At 35.5% G+C, this 26,500-nt stretch overlaps 1 protein-coding gene across 29 annotated transcripts in view; it reads right to left on the reverse strand.

Annotated features, from left to right (window-relative positions):
* Positions 1 to 26,500, reverse strand: part of LOC139114378 (potassium channel subfamily T member 2-like) — a 165,719-nt gene that overhangs the window by 41,495 nt on the left and 97,724 nt on the right. For 22 of the 29 annotated variants that reach the window (XM_070676082.1, XM_070676077.1, XM_070676068.1 and 19 more), the window contains exons 2-10: positions 19,496 to 19,575; positions 18,623 to 18,719; positions 17,980 to 18,024; positions 16,062 to 16,170; positions 13,875 to 13,949; positions 12,548 to 12,631; positions 5,272 to 5,366; positions 2,319 to 2,511; positions 75 to 239 (exon numbers count right to left, since the gene is read on the reverse strand). In XM_070676082.1, the coding sequence (XP_070532183.1) occupies positions 75 to 239; positions 2,319 to 2,511; positions 5,272 to 5,366; positions 12,548 to 12,631; positions 13,875 to 13,949; positions 16,062 to 16,170; positions 17,980 to 18,024; positions 18,623 to 18,719; positions 19,496 to 19,575 (943 nt within the window). Of the gene's footprint in view, positions 1 to 74; positions 240 to 2,318; positions 2,512 to 4,630; positions 4,726 to 5,271; positions 5,367 to 12,547; positions 12,632 to 13,874; positions 13,950 to 16,061; positions 16,171 to 17,979; positions 18,025 to 18,622; positions 18,720 to 19,495; positions 19,576 to 24,960; positions 25,110 to 26,500 lie in introns of those variants that run through there. The other 7 variants (XM_070676062.1, XM_070676069.1, XM_070676078.1 and 4 more) reach the window with 4 other exon arrangements.

Genomic DNA, 26,500 nt, shown 5'->3' on the forward strand with positions numbered 1-26,500 from the left:
CAGAACTGTTTTAGGGGGATTGGACACTGAACATGAAGAATCACATATTAAAACTGTATTATATACTTGTGTACCTGTAAGTGAGGGTGGGCGTAAAATTCATTGAGGAAATCCATGATCAGATCAGCTTGGATGCAGGTTGCACAGACCACAACATGTTTCTCACTTGCAGCTCGGTGTTTACTGTAGCTAGCTCCTTGCTTCTGTCTCTCCAACAGGTAAAATGCAAGTTGTTCTAACTGTCAACAGAAAAAATTACAAAACAAATTGATAGTAAAAAGAATTTCATTCCCATGTGGCATGAGTAAAATGATGGCCTTATCTGTTTTCACTTAATAATAATGATTTTTTAATAGTTTTTACCAAACTTGTGTTTACTGATTACCAACATCTCACATTATCAGAAATTAAAGTTCAAACAACTGTCAAACTCACACTATTGACTGACTGTGAACAGGTGACTTAAGGTGAAGTACTACGAATGACATCAAAATTAAGTTGTGGTGTCATTTTCTTGAAAGTTTGCACAAATATTCTTTGAAGTTGTGCAAGTGCAAAAATAAAATAAAAAATGGGGGTCACCACGCTCGTTTCCATGGAAACGGACGTTAAAATGGCGTCGTTAGTAATAGATAAAAATGATATAATTCACTTAAATTAAAGAAAGCAATTATAAAAAGCTTAGCAAATGAGTTAATTTTCATAAATACCAAGACTTAAGATCCATATCTATCGAATGTATAGTTTTCATGATGTTTGTAAAGAAATTTTTACATAAGTATCGATTACAAAATGACGATATCGAAATTATATCACTACATAATTTTCGAACTTTCTTCCTGTCGCTTTGAATGGTGTCATTTTGACCAAACTTCGCGAATAAAATCCTGACATAATACCATTTAGTTTACACTTTTAATAAAAGGGTGTCACCACGCTACTTTTTACAATATCTCCAGGTGAATGGGTAATATGCGCCATGTAAATGGGAGAGAAATGTTAATTTTTCGCTCATATTGAATAAAAACCAGCTTCCTAGGGGGTCAAAATATGACAAGGTTATAGGTCACATGTATTTCTAAGAGACTGGGTCAAAAATTAGGTAAAAGCGCAATTTCAATAATGACAGGTGATGTTAAATACATGCGCTACAAAGTAACACATTTGCGACAGGCTTGAGTTAAATCTGCGCAGAAACGTTCTAAAGCGTGTGCGCGTCCGAATTCGTCGCCCTTTACCTTAACCCTTTCACCCCTAGTTCCCTGTATACAGGTCCAACTTTACCACAGAAAACAATGGATTGGGACAAACCATGGTGGTGAACAGGTGACTTAACAAAGAATCCACACTCTATTAAAGATGGTTTGAACTGTAAGTTCAGTGAAAAATGATCATACTTCCTGTTAAGTTCACTATATGGTTATGATACCCCTTAAATTTGATTAAGCAAAAATCTCTATGACATTAACATTTTAATTTGGAAGGTGCACAATATTTTTTTGCCACTTGTGTTTACATTATTGATTTGCATGTTTTGTACAACTTTTCACCTTTGGAAACATTACCACTTAAAGGCGGAGCCTCCCTTTAAGAGGACGCAAAGCTATGGCGGCGTTCATTGTGTAAGTTGACACCAAACTGGCAACACGCGGGCACGGGCTCAAGAAAATGCCACTTTTTAGTTTTCCCCAGCTGAAAAAACGCAGACAGACTGCCAAGCGATCAGGGCGAAGTTGCTGCCGATCGAACTCTGTGGTTATATTCAAAGTCTAACGCGACTAGAAGACAATTTTTTGAGGAAATTTGAGTGTTTGTGGTGGGTAATCAATGACCGTTGGTGATTTGAACCGACCGTCAATCAAACGCTTGTATAAACTCTGTTTGCAGGATTAGCAAAAGGTGACAAAAGGTTGAGATCAGTTTTTGTAATTAATGTTATAGAAATCAAACATCGTACTGGCCAAGTGTTTGACTGGGAGGAGACCTCCACTAATGCGAGAACCTGGGATTGAAAAGTGCGGCTTTAAGGTACTAGGAAGCTCCTCAGGGATAGATATTTGGACACTAAAATTTTTACAATTCTCTTCTGATCTACCACTTGTGTGGGCTCATTTTGAAGCTTTTGGAATAAATAAAGTTTTCACTATCATATTTGCTCTTTCCAAGAGCTTTAAAATGAACTTTCACAAGTGGTAGATCAGAAAGGCATTGCAGAAATCTGAGAGTGACTGTCCCCGAGGCATGTTCTATATCAAATAGGGCAGGTTGACCAAAAACATTGATATACTATACTGCATGTACATCATACCGGTACTCACCTGGATGGGAATGACAACAAGGGCTGCTATGATCATAATTGCCACAAAGAGCTGAGACGGCCACACGTTGACTTGGATGTCCCCGTAACCAACAGTGGAAAATGTGACAATCACAAAATACGATGCTTGGAAAAAGTTCATTTTACCATCCACGCCAGGTGCAGCCCTCTCCAAGTGTTCTACACCACAGATGCTGTGAGACAGTGGAAAGATTTATTTTCATTGCATTGGGAATCTTCTGTGGACCACTCAATGTAAAAGTTCCTCAATATCCTATCATTGAAGAATCTCATGTCTGAAACACTGTCACTCAATTTTGTAATGACCAAATTTGTAATACTTTGTTGAATATGTGTTGACTTTTCATCTCTGCTGTATGAAATTTGATTTCACAACTCATACTCAGACTCATCTAAACAAGAATTTTTCAAGACATAAACATTTACATTATGCAACAATTCATTTTTAATTTTGTTCAACACACCATAGCAGTGAAATTATGCAGTCATCATGGTTAGTCGTGTTATTTTCTAAATGGATGTAAAGTGTAATGGATGAATATGCTATTTTTATCAATTTACTGACAAAATGTACTTTTATGCAGAAAACTGTACTCCGAAGGAACAAAATCAATGGAAAGCATAAATCTTCTGATGGTGAATACAATAGATTGCTGATTTCTTTACCTACGCAAAATAGGAAGTATTTTGTAACAGGAAACGAGCACACATAAAGTTGAACCAAAATGCCAAAAATAATTTTATTCAGGACAACATAAAATTGATGCTAGGAGAGATATTACACAAGACCAAATTATTGGGGATAGGTGGGTGTTCTCAGTCCGGGTCATTTCCCAAATTGGCACTTATGATAATGTATTCCGGCTTTTAGCCAATCATCGACCAGATTACATCATTAATAAAGTACAGGTCACGCTAGGTCTCAAATTACCCACCAAGTGTAATCGGCAGTTTTGGGCCGCTTAATAAGCCTCTGTCTTGAAAATTTCGATGAATTTCGACTGTCAACATGATCCACGTGTTCTGCAGAAGGTCATGTCCAACAACAAGTCGGCTGAGTGAAGAAATGATCCAAATATTTAGGATTCATTTCCATCCCCAGTTTATCGATTTCGCTCAAGTACCAAGAATCATTTTGTAGATGTTCGTCATCTCTATTAGAAATACTGTTATAAAGGTTATTCTGTGTCAGAGCTTTAAAATGATACCTGTTTTGTAGTTGTCCTACGCAGACTAAAAATGGTACGTGATTTTGAAAATGTGTTGACAGAGTGGCCACACAACTGTTCAACATAGGGTAGAATTTGTGATCGCTGCCATCTCCCATACACATGGGGTTTTCTGAACGATCTGAGTATAGGTACGTGATTTATATTTTGCAGGACTTCAGGCCAGAGTCCAGTAATCACAGCGATATATGGGGTTTGGTTGTCTAAGCCAAACTAAAAATGGTACGCGATTTTGAAAATGTGTTTTGACAGAGTGGCCACACAACTGTTCAACATTATGACAGAATACGGCGCGAGAGTTCGACACAGTATGGCGTACGTAACTAAGAATGAATGTGGAGGTTGCCAGGAAATACAATTTTTCTGATGATGCGCTGGCCGCTGATTGGCTAATGATAGGGGAAAATATTATGGTATAGCGTCGCCAATTTTGGAAATGACCTGGACTGGTTATTGAGAGTGGAGTTATGGAATATTTTACCGGACTTGACCCACTTAAATTTTTGGATGTTGAAACATACTGGTATGTTTGCCTGGACTGAATTATTTGGGATACGTGTGGATGGATGAGTTACTTAAGTTGGCTGTAAGTAAATTTGGGTTGAGCTGGAAGACCAGAAGCATAACTTTAATCTTTAAAATTGCTCTTGGCAAAGTAAACCTGTTGGATATCATTACGTACCATAGAGAAACGTGTAACAAGGATGGGTGAAAGGGTTAGTCATTGAAAAACACTGGAAAAAACACAGCAGAATGATAATTCAACGTGGCCTGATCCATCTTACAAGCAATATCCTTGTTAGTAGTATGTTATACTTTTTAGTATGTCATGGCAAAAGTTGCCTGTTTTAATACATCTACATGCAATGAAAATACCTCTTCCAACGCAATTGTACCATGGACTGAACGATGGAAACTAAAATCAACAGCACAAAAAAGGCATGAACCCAGCAACCTGTTTTACCAAGCTGTCACATGCTTAAATAAAACAAAACCAAAAGGATCTGGACACAACATGAGTTTCACCTTTGACCCCGCCGACATTCAGGGAACTCATTCTCACCTGGTGAAAGCGAGACATACTAGAGTAGATAAGAGGATAACAGACAGCCTGGAGATGGCAGACTGTGACCTTTGCAGTGCACGATTGAGGTCATTCTACATACAAAAAAATGGAAAGAAAAGAAAAAACTGGGATGCAATGTGTGGTCATAGAGTACAATGGATTTATTTGAGTGCCATGGTTAAGAGTTCAGCTCATAACATTTTTCACAATTATTATGTATTTTGCATGAAATGTGAACAAGTACAACTAATCAAAATGGCTGAATGTGAGCCTTATGGAGGAAAATATGCTTAGTAATCTTTGACTTTCTGCTAATTAATTTTCAACATATGACTTGAAAACATGCTATTTTCCTTCTCCCTTTGGGTATGAGTGTAACCATCAGCAATCTTGGTGAAGTCTCAAATTTCATAGCTTCCTTTTTGTTTCATTTTGTAAAACTGTAGACACTTAAAGAAAACACATTGGAGTGGAACAATATTCTAATTTTTAAGATCTGCTTGGCAACAGGAGGATACACATTTCCATGCTGTCTGAGAGCAATTTGATTATTTCAATATGCCAGGAGTGTTGAACTCGAAACCTTGGCACTCAAAATGTCCGATACAGGTTGTTATGACAACCACAATATTTCTCACCTCGTGAAGATCAAACAGAGTAGCATGGAGCACAATATGATAACTTGTTGTGAAAAGGCTGTTTGTATCTTCTGTAGTGCTCGGTTCAGATCATTCTGTAACGTTAACGTGAGAACATATCCAGGTTTTGCAAAGCAAAAGCAGAAGAAGGAGACAGATGACATTGTGAACAGAACAGAAAATAGGCATATCTTTGGCTGCATTATAATAAAGCAGATTATATGCAGTGGATGCTAGATGCAAATTTTTTTTTATGTAGGCTTGGAGATGGGTGAACCTGAACAATACTGGGCCCAGTCTTTGTTATATATGCATTTGGCCTTTTCTAGGGGGGCTTGACAGCTTTTCTTATGAATGCATTGGCCTTTTCTAGGGGGTCTTGACAGCTTTTGTTATGAATGCATTGGCCATTTCTAGGGGGCCCTGATAGCTTTTGTGAAGTGACTAGACCCCTTATGATAATGAAAAGTTGTCCACTGCGGGCCTGGTATTCACCAGTCTTGCCAACTGACATGTTGACTGGCATACTATGGCTGTGAAACTTTCATAGAAGAAATGTTCAAAACACATGACTGCAAACATTCAGCACACATGAGGACAGAGCTAAAGAAGGCATTGATGTGGAAGATTGTCATTGCAACATGAAGTCTTGAAAGCTGACAGCACTTTCAATTTTTAATGTCCTCATCAGCAGAGCAATCTTGCGTGAAAAAGTTGGCAGCAATGTGAAGTAATTGTCTGAATACATAAAAGCTGCAGAAAGAAAAGTGGTTATAGATGAATTCATGATATGCTAAATCTAAATTTTTTTCAGTAAAACACAAAATAATAAATGTGGTTCTTAAACATACCAGTAATAATGTATGATGGCCACTACACAGAACATTTTGTTTCAGTGAAAATGATTCAAACCAGAACTACATTCTCTGTCTGACCAATGGCTGTCCTTTCATTTTGCTATTTTTCCTTCTACATTTTTGCAACTCACATTACCGTATTAATGAAACGTAAACAAAATTTGACTGTATTGCCAAAAGATAATCAACAAAACATTACTTTCTACTTTTGAAGCACAGACAAGTAAAGATGCCACAATATTCAATGGTAGAGCCCATGTCAAGTGGCTGAATTATATTGCAGGATTTTTTTTATTTTGGAAGTTCAAAGGCATTTTATTACTGTGAGCGAAGTTGTCATCTACATACTTGTGCAATGTTGCCATGTGAAAATGTGACTGCCAGTGCTTTTGTAGCGTTTACAACAAAATGGCAATTTATTATCCAATAGATTTTGTGCCAGAAACTGAGCTCTAAATAGGTCCTCTTTGAAACTGTAACCATCGGAAAGTCCTCAATGGTTTCACCTTCAGGGTTTTTGTGATTAAAGTTGTATGGATTAATTAGAGTGAGAATACCCATAGGTAAACAAATACCTCTTCAAAGAGGCTCTGAAGTATACTTTAACTGTGAGACGATAAAAATTTCATATTTTAATCAAGATGTTAGCTGTTCCCTGCCGTAGTGTTGCAAAATGTGAGCATTTTATCAAAGTTTGTGAAATGGTAAGAATCTGTAATCTGAACAGCATTAAGAAGAACATATCTTCCTCTTAAACTTTGGTCATCTGCTGTTATTATCAATACTGTATGTTGAGCAGATCTTGGATAAAACAAAGAAGAGACAGTGCGATTGCCTACACAATATTTCAAAATACACTTCTTGGGTGAAAGCGCTCTAGATTTTGCTCCAAACTTGCTCTAGGATTATTCAGCCACAGTACAAGCGTTCTGCTCTGAGACTCTATAAACATGAGATACACTATTACAACATTGTCTGAAACAACATGAGAAACCCCTTGATGACAAAGTATATGGGCAAACAATTTTAGTGATACATCATCAACATCTTTATAAAATATGTGAAGTTAGCTGCCCTAAGTATAAAATAACTTAAATTTGTATCTTAAGAATTGGCAACTTTGGTGAGCATTACTCCAGGTCATTCTTATAGGTGACGTCATTTCACCTCTCAACTCCCCACCCCCCCACTCCCCTTTTTGCCAATGCACATGTCCACTCTCACAATTGAAAACACTGAGTTGGACCAAAACATCACCTGGTGACAGGGTAAAGGCGTAACTATAGAGAAACTTGACTGAATTTTCTCTCTGTAATTGCAGATGTAAAGTAGTTTGTATTTATACAGCAGACCAGAGAAGACTCTGGTAATATAATTAGATATTATTGAATTCTCTAATATTTTTCTTCATTCAGCAAAGGAAAATACTCATGACGTAATGGCCGTGTTCACTGGTCTTCGACTTGTGGTGATACAGTCATTACGTCACTTGTATTTTCCTTCGCCGAACGAAGAAAAATATTAGGGACTAATATACTTATCACATGCACAAGCCAAGAAAAAGGCAGTTTCCCTCAACAATGCCATGTTTGAACTTCTTAACTACTTTTAAAATAATATCAATATTGGCAAGACGTCAATCATTTCTAGTCGTTGGTGGCATGAATACACCACTGCCTAGAAATTTAACTCAGACAAAGTTAGTAATACATTATTTTTGTAAACAAAAATCAACTGAATCTCAAAGGCCTGAACACTGTAACGTCGCGCCCGAGCATATCCTAGTTTCAATTTACGGTACAGAACCCACAGTATTACCGCGACCAGCTTTGAGTTTGTTGTTTCCGAAAATTATTCACATATTCCTTAGGGAATACATTACATTCTTGTGTTTCTGTAGTTCTGATTATTACTGTCATAGCCTACAAAAATATTGATTTTCTTACTGTAACACGACTTTTTGAGGCTCCGCATACGGCCTAGATTGACCTTCCTTTTTTTGCAGTGGCAACTTCACGTCTACTGAATAAAAGTACTCAGTGTCGAAAGTTCAGGTCGGTGGCGATGGGGTCGATATGGATGTACCTCTATATTGGCGACAAAACTATTACAGAAGGACTCAAAATTTTGCTGAGTGGATGTATTTTTTCAGACTCTAAAATCATTAAAATCATTATTTTAATGTCACACACAGTTTAATAGCGGGAGAAATACCGGCCGCCATGTTGTTTGTTACATTGACAAGCACATCGAAGATCGGCGCAAAAAAGTTTTGACACACAAAAATTGATGACATAGATGCAGGTTGTTGTAACGTAGATGACCAGAGTATAAATCCCAGTATTTTCTCTTCAGAGAAGACAAACTTGGCTTGTGTATGAGATAATGTAAACTTGTCGAATATGGCATGGTCATATTTCTCATAAAATTGCTCTTTTTATGATAGCAGCTGTGAGTTGATGGTGGTGCCAGCTGTGCCTATGTAAGACATGGTCGTTTCAAAATATCCATAGCTGCAATATTTATGACTTACTAACATTAATTGGCAAAATATAGAGATGTGCAAAGTTTTATGCAGTATCCCTGCGAGTTACAAAAATGTAATATAAATCATATTAAAATGAAGAAGACGAGACAGGTGCGAGATTGAAAGCTTATCTGTGTACTAACTGGGGGTTTATGATTGATAAAATTGCTTTTTGAAAGTATGTTTATACATGAATAACAATTGTTATGAACCTAATCACTGAAAACAGTAGAGTTTTGCATGTCACTTGCACCAAAAGCAGAGTGCCTTTTGCACTAATGTGCAAAACTTTTGGATGGTTTTATAAAGACCAATTGGGCAGTTTGGATTTTGAATTTGGCTATATCGTATTTGTCTCGCACTTTTTTTTGTAATTGTAGTTGGCACAAGCTGTCATAACATCTCCTTGATAGTGCTTCTTACTGGTGTTGTAAATTGGATGAATAGTTGTTACAACACATAACACTACTCTGCCTGTTTGGTATGCAAGTCTCCAATGTAGATAATAAAGTTATTATATGTACAAATATACCACAAAGTATCCACACAGGCACCATAAACTCCTTGATACGTCTCTGCATGCTGTGATAATATCCCACCAGTATTTTCACAATGATTTTTAAGTATGTGCATTGGTTGCCAACTGATTTTATCATGTCTAAACAAACACACTGTCAGTGGATTAAACTCTAGGTTTGTAGACAAAACAAAGCACTCCCTGGTATTTGCACTACATTTCACACAATATGGCACAGTATAATACAATAGTGATGACAATTTATTTTGATTTATAGCATTATGTCCATTCTTTGGGCCAATAAAACAAATGTTTCATCTGCTAGGTTACTGACTGTGGCTCAGTGAAATAGTTCTTATCTTACAAATTTCTTAAAACGCGCCCTACAACACAAATTTGCATTGTGTATTCTATTCAAAGAAAGGATCATACAATACAAACCATCAGGGAATGATTTGCAAATTTAAATTTTTACTAAAATTTTTAAGAGTGACCATGATACTCTTTTGGAATGTGTATGACTCAAGCAGAAGCAAAATTATATTTACACTCTACCCATACAAATACATGATGATTAATTTTCATCTCAGGCTGTCATTCATGTTATGTTTAAACTTGGTTTTCCCATATTTCAGATAACACAGAATAACTATCTGTAGTTCATGGAATTATGATCATGTAAGTTTTATTGTAAAATATTTCACAGTGTGAACAGTGGCATCTGTATCAAAAAGGTGCATCTGTAATACGCTTACCAAAGAGTAATAGATCAATTATTATTTTATCAAAAATTCAGAGTATTCTGTAAATTTACCATAACTGTCTCAAAAAGAGATTTGATCAGGGCATGCAAAACTATCACTTCACTTGCTAAGGTATTTTGTTTGCCCTCAAAGCAAAAATCTCCTTTGTTACCAAATAATGCATATAATTATTATACTTTGTGAAAATATTTAGAGTAATTTGACTTTTTTGAACCAGATTGAAAAATTCATTTGTAGCACTCCTAAAATAGACACACCCACGACTATAATCCTTGTAAAAAGTCCAAAATACTATCTAAATTCAAGAGCTAGCTTTTCCTGTCTGAGTTTGAAAAACATACAGATCAGTAAAAGATGCACAGAACACTATAAATATTGAATAAGGCGGCATTTAAAATTTGTAAATTAAAAAATTGCATCTGAAATAACCCTGCACTCATCTCATAGCCTTCAATAGCACTACATATGCTTATGATTAAGCTTATGATTTTAGATTGTCATTGTTATTGGTAAATTTAAAAACATCCTGTCCTTTCCCCAGGATATTTTGTTAAGATTGAACTATATTATGCCTGGTTGAACATACCATGTTTGGCCCATATCTCCACTCAATCTGCAGTTTTGAATTCACATCAGCTTTCAAGAATGCTTTTAAAAATGTTTAATCACTTTAACTCGTCTAAATACTGAAATATTCACTCAATTAACGAGTCCAAATACTGAAACAGCTTAGTCGCTGTTTTCTGACAGGTATATGACTGAATAAAAGATCTCCTTGGGGGAATTTATCATGAATAGGCTGGCGTTTTTATTGTATACCGTAGAATATTACATGCCAATATAAAGGTGTCCCAGTGTGGATAACCAATTAGTGTTCATGAAAGCACGCAATGCTTTACAATGACAAAATACACTTACAGTAAACTTGAGCAATTCATTCAGCAAATTCTATGTTATGAAGTTGACAAGCTCTGAGTCATCAAAATCAATGTGTGTTCAATAAGTGGTGTGTCGCAATGTTTTTCGTCATTTAAGCGATATGTATAGAATTTGTTCATGGTGGGTTGACATAAACATAGAAATGAACACTGAGGCAGATGAGGCCCTTATGGGAGTAAACTGGGAGTAATTTTTCCATTTGCATAATGTCCATGATTTGCTTTTAATTATTAATCCTCTTTCTAACAGTCTCGATAGACAAACCATAGAAGTAAATACCACTTGGGAGAAAGAGGATTACCCTAACAACAAGAGGTGTGCTAGCTGTAACACTGTATACCAAACTATCGGTACTGGAAAGGGAACCATGAGTAGAAAAATACCGCAATTATACGGTGTCGCTCAAATTTGATCAGAATTGGTACATACCAGTATGGGTTAACAAAAATCAACAATAAATGTTGTTTCTATCTGTTCAGTGCAGGAAAATTCTACGTTGATGTTATGACAATGATTTCTGCACAGTACAACCAGAAAAACAACAAGACCTAGAAATATTTAAATCTGAAAAACAAGAGTGACAAAAGTAATTAAGGTCTGAAACTTTAGGTACTGGAGGTCAACTTTAGCAATATGCATAGCTGAAAGGCAGCTAGCCCCTCTTAGTTTGACCATAGACGGTCTTCCTCCCCTCTACTGACGGTCTTCCTCCCCTCTACTGTCTATGGTTTGGGCAGTTCTGTTAATATGTAACAGTTCATAAACAATGACAGGAAATGACTCAAGATAAGTGGAGTTTGCCTGTTTCTTACTGGCATGTAACTCCTGCACACATGCAGAATTTCCCTTTTTCTTACCTCATTTGCACATTTTTGACACTGATATGTTCATTTGAACAAATTCACATCTCAACCCCTACATCTACCTGTACACCAAATACTGAGATGGTAGCTTTGGCGGTATGGGAGCCTTTGTGTGTGACGGACATACATCCGCACATACCCACAAATATACAGACATACAGTCATCATATAAGCTCTTTTTGGTATTTATATATAAAACCAAATATGAGCTAAAAATTTGTGGCTGTCAAGTAAAGACCCCCCATTTAACCTTTCTGACACTATGGTTTGGCCCAAACTCATCGTTTTCCATAGAGAAAGTGGACCTGTTTACAGATAAAAGGGGAGGGGGAAGGGGAAGGTTTTGTCTGGTACGATTTCATCTATAGGTGTAAATGCACACATCAACCACATCAACTGTATTCACGAATCAGTGTATCATTAACCCTTTGAGAGTTGAAGTCAATTTTTATCGCCTTTATAAAATATAACTACGTCAATTTTTTTTCCAAATTTTTCCAAAAATTATGATCAAAAACTATACCTGATGAAAAGTGATGTCCATTTGGTCTAAAATTATCAGAGAAATTACACAAAAAATCATGAACATTGATAAGATGTTGGACAATATTTTGGAGGGAAAAATTACAGCACTCAAAAGGGTTACAGCACTCAAAAGGGTTACAGCACTCAAAAGGGTTAACGGTCTGCTGAGTCGACAGCTTGCATCTTCATATAACTGTACCTGATGCAGGTGGCTGCCGTTATACGGTATTTATGTGAGTGACATACATGTAACATTGCTTAACAGATTACTTTGATTAACTTACCAGCATATTTTTCAAAATTGCATGGGCTAACCAGCAGTTTAAAAATACAGGGATGAACAGGTTTCTTAGCGGAGGCCAGAATAGCTGGAGAATGAATGAAAGATGGTCCATTAAAGTGTCGTACTGTGTACTGTATCAGCTGGTCTTGTGTTTGTTTTGTGTGAAAATAATTACACGAAATTTTTCTCATTATTGTGATTGTTCATTATTCTATGTGGCAGACCCACAGCAGATTCTGATGCTGTAATGGCCGAAATGTTATGAATTTTTTTACGAATAATTCAGGTTTCCACAGACAACAATTTGTTTGTGAATAAAAATACCAAAGCAATTTTTCATTTCACTCTCTGAGACTGCTAAATCACAATAAGTGACTGAGAACTGTTCTGAAAAAATTACTTTCGCCAAAGATAATACCATGTGTGCTATTGGAACTAATAGACGTCTAATCCATGTCACTCTGCAATGGCTGAATTGTGCAACATTTCAGTCAGCTTAATTGGCGAAGGCAAGGATAAAGACAAATTTCGAAACCAATAATCTTATTCAAAGATGAATCAGTGCTGCAGTCTATAAATATTAGTTTCTGTCTTTTCTGAATGACAAAGTTCTAAACTTCCTAGCCGGATCAGTAAAAAGTGAGGTTTGAAAATAAAACTTACTTTTAAAACTTTATTATCATTTGACCTTGTTTGACCCTAGTTTGTTTGTCCTTATTTTAGCATTATATTGTGAAAATAATACAGTTTCCTCTGGTATATGCCCGTTTCTGCTCAAACAATTACTATTTTTACAAAGTTTCCTTGGATCTGCCACTTTCTAAATAAATCAACACGATCAGATTTTCTTCAAAATACTTCACACCATCAGTTGACTAAATTTAATGCATGCATTTTACATATTTCAAAATTTCTGGAAGCAAATATGGTGGGTTACATTTTTGACTTATTCACTGATTCAAAGACTCCATGTTTGTAAACATTTGTGGTACATTGGAGCTAAATAAAGTCATTTATCAACGTTTCAAAAATCAGGGGAATGAATATTTCAAAATTGTAGATAATCTAGGAGTACACCTAACAGATTACTAATTTTTCAATTTTCAATTTTTTTACAATTTAATCCACTGATTAGCAATTACTTCCACGGCTTATGCATATTTCCCATCGTGCCCTAGCTAAGATATTTTCAAGTCAACTTTTTGTGACCCAAATTCTTTTTTTACTTTCTATCTTTTGTTTTCTGTAATTTGCCAGGAACCAACAGATTGTCATGGTTCTACCTTTTGTTTCCATGATAACAGTGACTGTAACATGTTCATACTTACTGTGATTATAAAGGGGATTGTGTTCAAAAATTCCAGAATGCGAGTTATGCTCATCAGCTGTTGGCAAATGTTTCCCTGAAGGAGGAAAAAATACAACAGTGTTTACATATTTCAGAGCCAGCATGAAGAAAATAAAGTAGTGATGAACAAATAGTGCTATTTTCATAGTTAATTTACAATTGGAAACCATCCATTAAAAGGTAAAAGAACTTATACGCAAGGAACTTTGTGTGTTGAACTTCCAACATTTTTGATATTTATTTCCTTTTCAAGAGCGACAGTACATATACTGGGTGACAGCTGTTGCCACAAATCCTCTACTATGAATTTATGCAATACCGTATGCAAGAACACAAGGTCATCCATGTACGTATGCTATCTTTCATACTTTCTTTGAGTTTTGTTCGACAAAAGACATCAATTCTGTCTATAAAAACTGGTGACTCAAATCAAAATTTGTTTGAATATAAAATGTAGGAGATGTACCATATACAACCCTATTGTTTTCCTTGTTAATTTTTTTACCATTTTGCACTCATTTGATAGAAGTTGACAATTACAGCCTAGCTATAACCACTGAGAGATTGACTAAATTCTACGTTTACTTTTGAGCTCTGTTACGATAATAGAAGTTTAGTGTGTCACATAAGTTCTGTTTTTGATGGTTTTTTCGATAGGAGTGGACCAATTTCGCTTTAACCCTTTCCCTCCCAAGCCTGTCACTTTCCCATTTGACAAGTTAGTGAAATGTACCATAGAGTCAAATCCTTAAAGTATTTTCACCCACCTGGCATTTATGTCTGAATGGGTCAAGTATGTTGACAAAAATTGTGTTCAGAGTAGCTCCAAGGGCTTCAAAATATTTTGATCTTGTTAAAGGCACATGCCCTGCAACTTTTGGCATTATATTTTCATGATTTTAAAGGTATGTAAAAGTTAGTTCACAGAAATGTTCTTACTCAGAGATGTTTACTCAAATAAAATTATCCACTAAGTGCGACTGCATGGGGAGGTTTCAGTAAGAAAATAAACGAGTGCTGGATCCAATTATGGCTGCCTCCATTAGTACTACACGATAAACAGCGTAAATAGTACATGTACACATTTGAATCTTTACAAATACAACATGGTGCAACCAAGTGAAAGGACAGGAAAGGGATTCACTCCACTTTGAAAAAAAATTCTCTGTCTTTCAGGTAAATGGCAAGATTTTGAAAATTGCAGGAATTTAAAATGATCAAAAATGTGTTCAATTTCTTCCCTATTCTGCCACAAGCAAACGTTGTTGAGGCATAGTTAACCCTTACAGGCCTGACTTTCTGGTAACTTACCAGAACTATCCCTATATATAGGGGTTTAGGCCTGTAAGGGTTAATATCTATATCGTTGATTTGCAGATTGCAGTGAATATCTGAGGAAATTGGAGGTACATGTACCTTGAGGTTGGACAAATTTCACAGAGTTGCAGCTCATGGGCCTTTAACCCTTTCACCCCCATTTCCCTTTCCAGAGGTCCAACTTTACCATAGAAAACAATGGAATTGGTTCAAACCATGGTGGTGAAAGGGTTAATATGCAACATAGGACATGTTATGCCACATCGGTTTTCACGAACCTGACCTGATAGTGACATATAAACTTGGCAGGGGTTACTAACCATTAATAAACACATGGGATTTGTCAGCGTTTTCATCATATATGTTGTATCAGCCTACTTGTATTACAAATAACCCCTGATCAAGATATTGCAAGCATGTTGATTAAGTGCAATATCAATAATTACTTTGCTATATGCAAATAACTCATCCCAAATATAGATATCATACAAAACACATCACCAGTCCACAGTCATATAGTCTCTCTCTGAAAATAATACGTAAGTTGTGTATTTTGGCTGATAGATTCTTTGTTCAAGTCTACCTATTAAAACTGCACATTCTCATAAAAGAATATGTCAATATGATGAGGCATGTACATGTATCAGTAGGGTGTTAGAACGGCACATCACCATGGTGATTATAAACATGCCTGTACTGCATGAATTGTGGCAAAATAATGAAGAAATGTTGGAAAATGTTTGTAATTATCTCTGTTAAGGTCCAGTAACTTCGATGGATAATGAAAATTATGGTGTTTTGTATCCATCCAGTCTCTGAGACGATACGACAGCAATTAATTCCCACTTACTTTGTGTTGAAGGTACAACATGAGTACTGTTTGAAAAAGCATGATTATGGCAATTGAAACCTGCAAGGCCCACAGCCATACTGGTCGATTTACCCATAGCAGACCCCACCTGTTGACAGCGATGAGTAAAATATTGAAATTAATATTTAAAATTTTTTTAAAGTCTAATGTTCTTCTTTTTTAGAATGTTTGAAATACAGCAATCTATTATGTATGACACTGTAGCTGTAACCAGTACCTACATGTATGTAGATTTTAGTGTTGGTGAAACGTACCCTGGGTTAACCCTCAGAGTGCCAAAGTCAATTTTAGTCACCTTCATAAAATATACAAAAGTCATTTTTTTTAGATTTTTGCCAAAATTTTGATAAAAAACCATAGCCCATTAAATGCGATGTCCATTTGGGGCAAAATTATCAAAAAAGTATAGAAAAATTCATAAAAATTAGTAAAATACTGCATTCAAATTTTGGTGGGAAAAATTACAGCACTCAAAGGGTTAACTTAATGCAAGCACTTTTTGATCAAACCGGTTCAATTTCATTGGAGTATGTATCATATAAAGTAGTCAGACCAGTGGAGTGGTTAAAATTGGTCAGTTTTGGATGATAATGACTATCAGACATGGACCCTGGATTTCTTCATCTGTGAACAGAAAAAGGTGGCAAAAACCTTAACAGGAGTGTTGCTGTATATCTGAACAGTTGTGTTTACAATATAAGTGTCCGACACAATTTTCATTTCTGGCTACCAAGAATGTCTATACATTAAACAATTTTGTATAAGTATATTGTGTATTGTATATTGTCTATGTATATACATTTACATGTAGCCCACCAGTACAAACACACCTGTACAGCATGAAGTCCCTGGAGTTATAGTCTAATCAATATAAATGTATGCCTCCACATTTTTTTAATATTGATTGGAAAGGAATTTGATAACAATGCTGCTTTCTTCTTTTCTTAATGTAGCTTAAATATTAATATTTTTAACTTCCTCCTAATGTTATTTGCATACAATATACATTATTGATGGGAGATATCACTTCGTCTCGCATGTCAGGACAAAAGCGAGGTCGTCTGCAGTTTGATTGATTACATTTCTATGCTGATACAATTATCAGCTGACGTCGGTGTTCAAACTTTGCATCCCCAGCTTGAATGCAAGGCTGTATCACACGCATTAAATTTCAAGAATTCAGTTTTGCTGAACGGCCAAATTTAAGCTGGGAAGTACTTTTCAGACAAATTTATCTTGACAAGAAAGCTCTAACATTAATTTTTAATTCACTTGTAAGGAGATACAAAATGCAATGTTCTAAAGCTTTTTGTCAACAAAACGACAGCTTTCAAAGCTATACCGGGTAAGAATTCTGAGCCAGAACATTTTCTGTAATGTGACTACAAAGCAACCCTATACTTTCCTTTCAAATGCATACTTTATGACTGCATTCAGGTACACAAATGTCAGTCCTTGACGTGAGACGCCAGCAGATTTTCCCTTCTCACAGTAATCAAACTTTCATCAAGAAGTTGGATGGTTTGTCTGATTGATTTCCATAGTTGGTAATTTAAGGACTACCTTTCTGTAATTTATTTCAGTGACCATATTAGAATAGTGTTACTCCAGTACAAAATTATTTCACCTGAAAGGTGGCTATTTTATGACTCAATAAGTGTGTTGGATATAAAGTGTACATTTATATGTACTTTTCCCGGAAATTAACTCTGAAAATACACCTTTCATTCCTGGGATTATGTCCCTCAATGTTTTATGCCATATAATCACATTGGTTCTTAGATTTACCTGCAAGGTTAAATTAACCAACCAACATCAGTTAAAATCAAAGGTTCTGCTATGTGCAATTGACTGTAATGTACTGTGCTAAATAAGAAATATGCACACTTTGACTCACCAATTCTCTGTTGTGTTGCTGAAATTCTTTGGCGTACACCCATGACTGTACCGAGAAACAGAAAGAGAGATTTTAAATATCCTTATTTGAGAACTGGAATGAAAACAGTAAGGCTACATCCGATATTCAACAACAACCCCTACCTACCATGGTTCAGTGATGGCACATCTGAAAACTCTAATATATACATGTAATAAAAGGAACGGTACAAATTAATACACAAACACATACACATACACAAAATATATGGCGTATAGTTTCTAGTACTTTGATCAGGAGATATATTCTTCTGTATGTAACTTGCACGTACATGTACAATCCACAAACATCTTTTTACTTCGTGCCACAGAATTGGTAGGAAGCTAGGAAATAAAGTTGAACTTTTAATTTTATTTTTTTCCATTGAACTACTGACTGTGCACTGCTATTGTCAAGAGTACTGAAATGGCTACAACACTATATCATTGAACAGATGTATATACCGGTAGTTATGTACATAGTTACAACACACACTGTTATTAACAAACATGTTGAACAATTTTTTATAACCACAAATGTAAAAATCATCATAATATTAGTGAATGTCACCAAATTCCTCTAGTCTGTAATAATTAATGGTTAATTTGTAACAATTGACACTTACCATGCAATGTGTCGATGATCATCTAAAATTACTCTGACACAGTATAGGGTGCATGATACGGCCATAAGAAAGAAATTGAAAACCCTAATCCGTAGGCCTGTAAGGAAAGAACAGCAATTTACATGTAGGGGTAGTGGCAGTTGCAGTAGTACTTTACTAATAGCTACAATCATCATCATCATCATCATCATCCTTTTGACAGAAATTTTCCTAAAAGTTGCAAAAGTTGCTGCGGCTGCCTTTTTTCTTGGCATTTGTTTTGGAAACAATTCTTAAATGTATTAAGACTTTTATACTGTTGTTACCATACTCATTCTTATGAAAAAAAACATGATCTTCTCTGTCTTTGTTGTCACACTGCAGGCATCACTGAGAACCACCTTGAGGAAGTACTATGTTTCATCTACATGCTGCAGAATTGTAGGTTACCCATTATTTCAGAAACCATACCCTTTGTGTCAAACACTGAGGGGGATAAAAGTCTTGAAATGGGACATTACAATATATTGTCACTTTCTGATAATATACAGAGTCACATCCTCTTCTAAAGATTGGGGTGGGTCGGGAGGGGGGAGGGTACACAATGCTGCCTAGACACTGCCTTAAATCATAAATTTTACTTATACACTATACGGTACACAGAATGAAGAAATAAGAAAGTCTGTAGGTGGAAGTAAAGCTGATAAGAGACTAAACAAGTATTAATGGGCATTAGAAAAGTGAATTATTGAAGCTTGCTCTTAAAAATTTATGGCATAGTTTCACATTTTATGGAAACATGTTTGCGGAGTAGGATGTCTTTTTTATATTAGATAAGAATGTTTGTGTTTGTAAAATATGCATCAGAATACTTGCTAAATATTGATTACTTACTTGATCTTTGGTTTTTGATGAAGTAAAGTTGTAATCTTTCCTTGAATGACCTTTCATTGATGTAGAATTCAACCCGCACCCTGTAAATAAGAGTGAAAATAATCATCAGTTTGCTGGCAAACTTAATGGTAAACAAGCAAGCAAGCAGAAATTTAAAAAATATGTTGTGATTGACTCAAGTTTAGACCACAAAATACTGTTAACCATTTTTATTGTTTTTCATATATCAAACAACATTATATGGGATAATGGTTCTGGTTTGACCCACGTGATCTGTTCGTGATAGATTGAAATGGCAGGTAAGCACTTAAATCTAAACTTTGTTCAGGTTTGATGGTCTAAGCTCTGCCACTTCATACTTTGTAAAGCTGTTGGATTACATGTTGTGGTCCATAAATATCGTTCATTTTTAGATGACCAGGGTCTGTTAACCAATCAGCTGACAGGAGCAGACCACAATGAATCACAGCATTTTTTGATGGTACGTTCTCTTTGACACTGTTCCAGCACAACCTGTGTCTGTGATTAATGATGAACTCTATAAGACTGACAAGGCTAATGCATTGGCACACGCAAGGTCAGTTCTCACTTGAACTCACTCACTGAGGAGGCTTTACAGCAATATGCAGATAAAGATCGTCACTGCTGTATACATTACAAGAGACTTGTAATGCCAAAATTATGTCAATATTCCCCCGAGATATACCCCTCAGGCTGCATCAAACGTTAAGAAACCTTTTTTGTAAAGAATTGAGCCGCAAGTAGGTCTCATCACTCAGATTGATGTAATTGGTACCTCAGAAAATGACAGACTTAAGACTTTTGCTCAAACTTGCCTCAAGCAAACTTTCAACCTCTTTCTTTCAAAATCAAGGATAAAAAATTAAAATTGGGGATCACTATGCAAATATTGGTACTAGAGAAATTACCCAATATTTCCCAATATTCAAAATTAAACATAACTGCCATCCCTGCAGTGTTATCTCCATGGGGGAAATAAAATTCAAGAATTTCACAAAACTAAGCCAGTGAAAATGTTGTTTACTTCATAAGTTTCAAAATGAGCCCCCACAAGGGGTAGGCTGAAAGAATATTGTAAAAGTTTTAGAGTCCGATTATCTATCCCCAAGGCGCATTCTACCTTAACATCAAGGGCATCAAAGGGAAAAACTACTGGACCAGGTATACCGTACTATACATGCATTCATGATGGCAATAAAAATTACCACCAACATGATACAGTGATTCCCTCATTACTGATCAATATTGCGCGTGATGAAACATGTTTCAATACAGTAAGCAAAATAATATCCTAAAATAATTTCACTCCTTTACATAATTTTATGACTGGCAATTGTCATTAGTTTGGCGGCAAGTATAATACCGGTATGCCTACGGAATTATGTATACCGGTATATGACAGTCTACCTGGTATACTCATTCTTGGGCATGTGGCACCTTGCTTTATTTTAAACAAAATACTGATGTGATCCAGTATTTGCTTTCTGCATTACCACCAATAAGAAGTCCATAATTTCCAAAAAAGGATTAAACAATATGTGAATCAGTTATAAGCTAGGGTATTTATAAAACTTGTTGTCAACAATATAATTTTAAAGTCTTGAAAAGCAGACTGAAATTATGTCATGAAAAACAACTTGTGACAGAGGCCACTTCCAATTGCCTGGATTCAAGTACCAAAATGACTGGATGAAATTTCAATACTAGATAGGTTATGTGAGACAAGATGACATCAAACTGAGAGGCATAAATGTTACGATGGTGGCAGCGGTGGGATATATACTCATGACCTGGTTCCAAATTTGAAAGTGAATCAGTGATGCTGGTATACGTGTATACACTGCAAATAAATACGTTCTGGATACATGTACAAAGTTGAATGATACACTGTAGAATCACACTTTTTCATAATTAAACTGCCAATTCGAGTTTGATGTGACACGTTGCATAGTATCTTCAAAACTGCAATAATTTATCCTATTGTCAATGGATCGTTTAATGTACCTAGTCGTTATCTGGTGGACACTTCATTACTGGCTGCAATACAATGACTGTATAATTGGGGAAAGTAAACGTGTTTTTAACGACTGAGTGATAATTAACTTTAGAAGTGGTACAAATGAGACACTGTTCTGTGTAATAAAAGACTGGCCACGAGTCATTCATGAGTCCAAGTGCAGGACATAATTAAACGTTATACAAGTGAAGAAAAGAAACTTTGCCCCATACACAGATAATTTGCTTATTCAAAATGTACATGTGTCATTGTTAAAGTACCAGTATGGCTATACAGAACACAATGCTACCCGGTATGAATGTCATGTCACAAATATTGATGAAAATTACATGTCCCTGTGCATAACACTGGCTGATTGACTGAATAATGTATTTGAAATCTTGTGAGATATAATCAAATATTGAAGAGAAGTAAAGCAGCATATGGTTCATGAGATACATCTACATTGTGCATAATATATGCTATTCAGGTGTATTTAGCATTCCTATAAAAGTTATTTCACATACACTAGCCATAGCTTTATTTGTACAATATCCATGACACTGTGCTGTAAATTTTCTTGCAAGCTCCTAGATTTAATAATAGCAGTTTAAAAGAATCTTTGGCTATTACTTTATTCTTATCATTGAACATCTAACTGCGGCATTTTTAGAAGGAAAAAGACTTTTATCAATTTGAGCTTGATTTCTCAGATTTTTTAAATTAAAATTCAAGGAACAGTAACATGTCTGTGAAATGCATGCTTCTTGTAAATTTTGGATTACATGCACATGTACATGTAAAAGTTTAATACATACATATACAAGTATTCTGAACTGCGTTTGTCCACAAATATTCACGTCAGATATAAGCTTTCAATTGATTCATACCACTTTAATGGAAAAGAGTGACTGACTTCAGTGTATATGAACTGAGAAGTAATTCCTCTAATGATTTACATTATCGATGACCTTGGATTCTGTTCTAACCTTGGATGCTTACCTCCAAATAATCCAAGGTCAACACAAGTACAGTATATTTATATTGATGCAAATGGGTCAGACCTCCATTAGAATATATTTGACAGAGTTTTGTGGAATCACAAAATCAACTGACAGATGAGCAGTTTCTGTCCTCATTAAAATCACATCAGCTGCGAGGATGAATTCAAAGTGGAAATTAGGCGAATTTCTAAAGAAATATTTCACCGCGGTACATTCACACTTCTTCGACATTCCTTTTTTGTGAATATTGTTGCTTATTTTGTCCTTGTTGTTTGTTTTAGCTTTTAGTTTACCAAAGTAAATATAAATAAACATAAAATTAAATAAAATTCAATAAATAAATAAATAAATAATTACTGTAGTAATTTAAATAATCATACTCACTTGACTTCCTTGCTTCTATGATCTCTCTACTCTACTCAAAATGTATTTAGGCAGATTTTCATCTACTAAAGGCTCTTCTTATTTACAATGCTAATATTTATTATGTGATAACATCCTCATATTTTCAATTAAGAAAGTGCAAAACATTTTCTGTTTTACAAAATTGACATAACTTATAATTTTAACAAACTTTGTAGCTGTATTTCTCGTGAATGTGATAAATTTTTAATTAAACACTCTCAATGTTCTTTCGCTTGTTAACAATCTAGATACCATTAAAGTAAAAGCAACTAAATCCAGCAATTGGATGAATTCATTTCAATGTTAAAGGTCAGTAATTACTGTCATTTTACTATTGTCCATAAAGAAGAAAAATGTCCAGTTGGAGCAAAACAAACAATTTGACTTAAACTACTTGTAACAACAAATAACATACAGTACATTGATTTGTTTTATTATGACAAGCTTATGATTTATTTTTGTTCATCAATTATGATTTATTTTTTCAACAATATTGTTATTCTTCTTCATCTACAGCTTTTGTTTATTTTAATTATTTCCCTCTTCCCAATCTAGAAGATCACTAAACATCAAGAAAAAACAGAATTGCAGAATAAAATGCTAGGTCATGGAGAAATTGAACTCTTTAAAACCGAATGGAAAGCTGCATAATATAATTTTGTAGTTCATACATGAACTTGGAAGAAAATCAATATGTTCCATTGAACTCAGGATGATGTCTGTCAAACTCAAGGTTATTTCTAACTTAATACCCTAACGATGTACATTTTACATATGACAACTGCTGAGTTGATGACATATTGCAGATTGTCGATCATCTTCAATCACAGCCTTGGCTTTGACAAAATTCCTTAAATTGATAGCCATATAACCACAAAGCTGCATTTATTGCCACTGAAGGAGGGAATATGCTAAACGGTTGTCTGATAATTTGACTTTAACGCTCAGACACATATTGCAAGTCCGAAAAATGCACCTTGAGGACTATCCTTCCATTGTAATAGCAGACACACTGATTAAATTCTCATCATGGTTATTACACAAGTTTTTTTGTCAGTTCTTCTTTTTTACAAATTTCACAGGAGAATCAAAGCAAATAGCTCCACATCAAATAATAAATCGAAAGCACCACATGAAAATTTACTACTCAACACGTCACGTTTGGGATTCTAGCAGTATTATCAAGTAAACAGTAAAGACTGCAGTAAATTATGCAGTCTACTAGAGGGGTATATGTGACGCCGCAAGACAATTTCTCAGACAGGGGTGTTGACGATGTTTGAGTCAAAACGTAACATTTGCCACGATGAAGCAGACTGTGCCCTGGACGTACATTCATGTAATGCTTTCTATGGGATTTGAGATCAATTGCATAATTTTTTTCTTTTTGAGAAAATCGAATTCCACGTCACTTGGGATTTCAATGGTCCAGGAGAGTTATGGAATCACGCAAGTGATCCAATAGATGGTAAATAAGCCTTGGTTGCTGGAAACTATGGGTGATTTCTTCAATGGATAAAGTGGGATTGTGCGGGAGGCATATGCATTTGTTTCATGGTAAAAGTATTCTTTGATTAATAGAGCCATGCTTTCCAGAACAATTGTGTGAAGGACAATTACAGACATCAGCGATGATCATGAAACATACTGGTATACTGCTCAATTTCATGATGCACAACTTAGATCACTGTGAGTTTAAACATTCTTATCAAAAAAGGACTAAAGTGTAGAAAGAGAAGCATGATGATCATGATAATATAATGTTTGGGCCAAAAGTTGGAAATACATGCTTATGACAATTGCACATTCATTCATTAGAGATTGGAGATGCCTTCAACTACGGTACACCTACCCCTACCGATATACTCTAACATGACCGTCAGCAAATTTCCAGATGTCACACAGCGAAATGCCAGGTTGCAAGCATCCCCAATGCTTATGCCAGCATCATGCAAAACAATAGACGTAATCAAGTGATGGTACTAATACACTGTACATTGAAAAAAAAAATTGAAACAGTTCTATTTCCATAGGATTACCTGTCATGGTACCATGCCTCTGGGCCGAGTATATCCATTTTGATGCCGAGGCTTACTAGCTTTCTGCCTCACGCAAGGAGAAATTCATTCCACCATGGTTGAACGTACATGTACGCTTTACACTGATCCACACACTGAGGCTTTAATCAGTCCCCAATCACACAAAACACATACATACACAAATTACACGCATACATTATATATTTTTAGACAGTAGACGTGTTATGTTGATTAGGTGTAAATATACTACCCCACGTGATGCAGCCGGCGACGACTTGCTTGTATGACCTGAGTCAGTGCATGGATAAATAGAAGCTTTGTATTCATTGATCAGTGTTGTATTGTGACAGCTAAAATTTATGATTAATCTTAACTGTGTGAACACAACCATTTGAAGTAATCATACAGAGATTCACCTACACCTTGACTAAATTTAATTTTAATAATTACTATAAAAAGAATGCTATACATGATATCATCATCATATGAATATTGGGAATGACCTAGCTCATTCTACGGGGGCTATATATAATTACTGTATACTGTGATTATCATATCATTTTGGAAAATCAAGTTATGCATCCAGGCTTTTCAAAGTGTATCACTAATGCCCAGATCATAACCTCTTAGCTCCTGACTGATATTTTATCAAAACAGTTATGAGTGGCTTATTGATAAAACTGTTAGCGGCAGTATAAATTAAGTTACATTGGCATGGAAATGCCTGAAGCTGATTTGTTTAGCGCACTATGGGGTGCCAATTTGCAGGCTCTATACTCACTGTGTACGGTAGTCGTTATAGTAACTGCTTTTATATGGCAGGATATAAAATAAAGTGACACTATGAGTCATCTACCAGTTTATAAAGCTCATCACTGCACACTTCTTAAATGGCTTAATTTATCAATTGATCTAAGCATACAGTAAACACAGTCCCTCGACTGTGCAGCAAATCATACACACCTGTACAAATGTAATTTCTTGTCTTACATGTTTAACCCTTTGAGCGCGGCTGCAATTTTCCCACCAAAATTACAGCGTGCAAGATTTCACCATTTTGTGAATTTTTCTGTAATTTATTTGACAATTTTGGACCAAATGAACATCACATTTTATTTGCTTCAGGTTTTTATCAAAATTTTACCAAAAATTAGAAAAAAATTGACTGGTGTATATTTTGATATAGGGACAAAAATTGACTTTGGCACTCAAAGGGTTAAAGGCACTGTTCGTGATCCCTGGGATCACCTTTGTTCTAGATTGTAAGAGGATTATGGAGGTGTGAAAGCCTTTTGTTTTCCATTGAAATTGTAATCTGGTGGGTACATTTTCTGATGAGACAATCTGGTGCCAACACATGCCTTTTAACTCATAGAAAGTTGGTGTACTCTTAGCTTTCAATCTTTTACCCAAAGTGAGCGGTGAACTATGTGACAAAAGCGAAGTATCCTAAGAACAAATGCTGTAATATCTTTCTGATAGTAATAACTGTTGATTTGATATGTTTAAAGTCTTGTTCAAGCAAAAGAACTGCCTAAAG

This window comes from Ptychodera flava, chromosome 16 (assembly GCF_041260155.1).
Source record: "Ptychodera flava strain L36383 chromosome 16, AS_Pfla_20210202, whole genome shotgun sequence".
In the NCBI taxonomy this organism is placed as follows: Eukaryota; Metazoa; Hemichordata; class Enteropneusta; family Ptychoderidae; genus Ptychodera; species Ptychodera flava.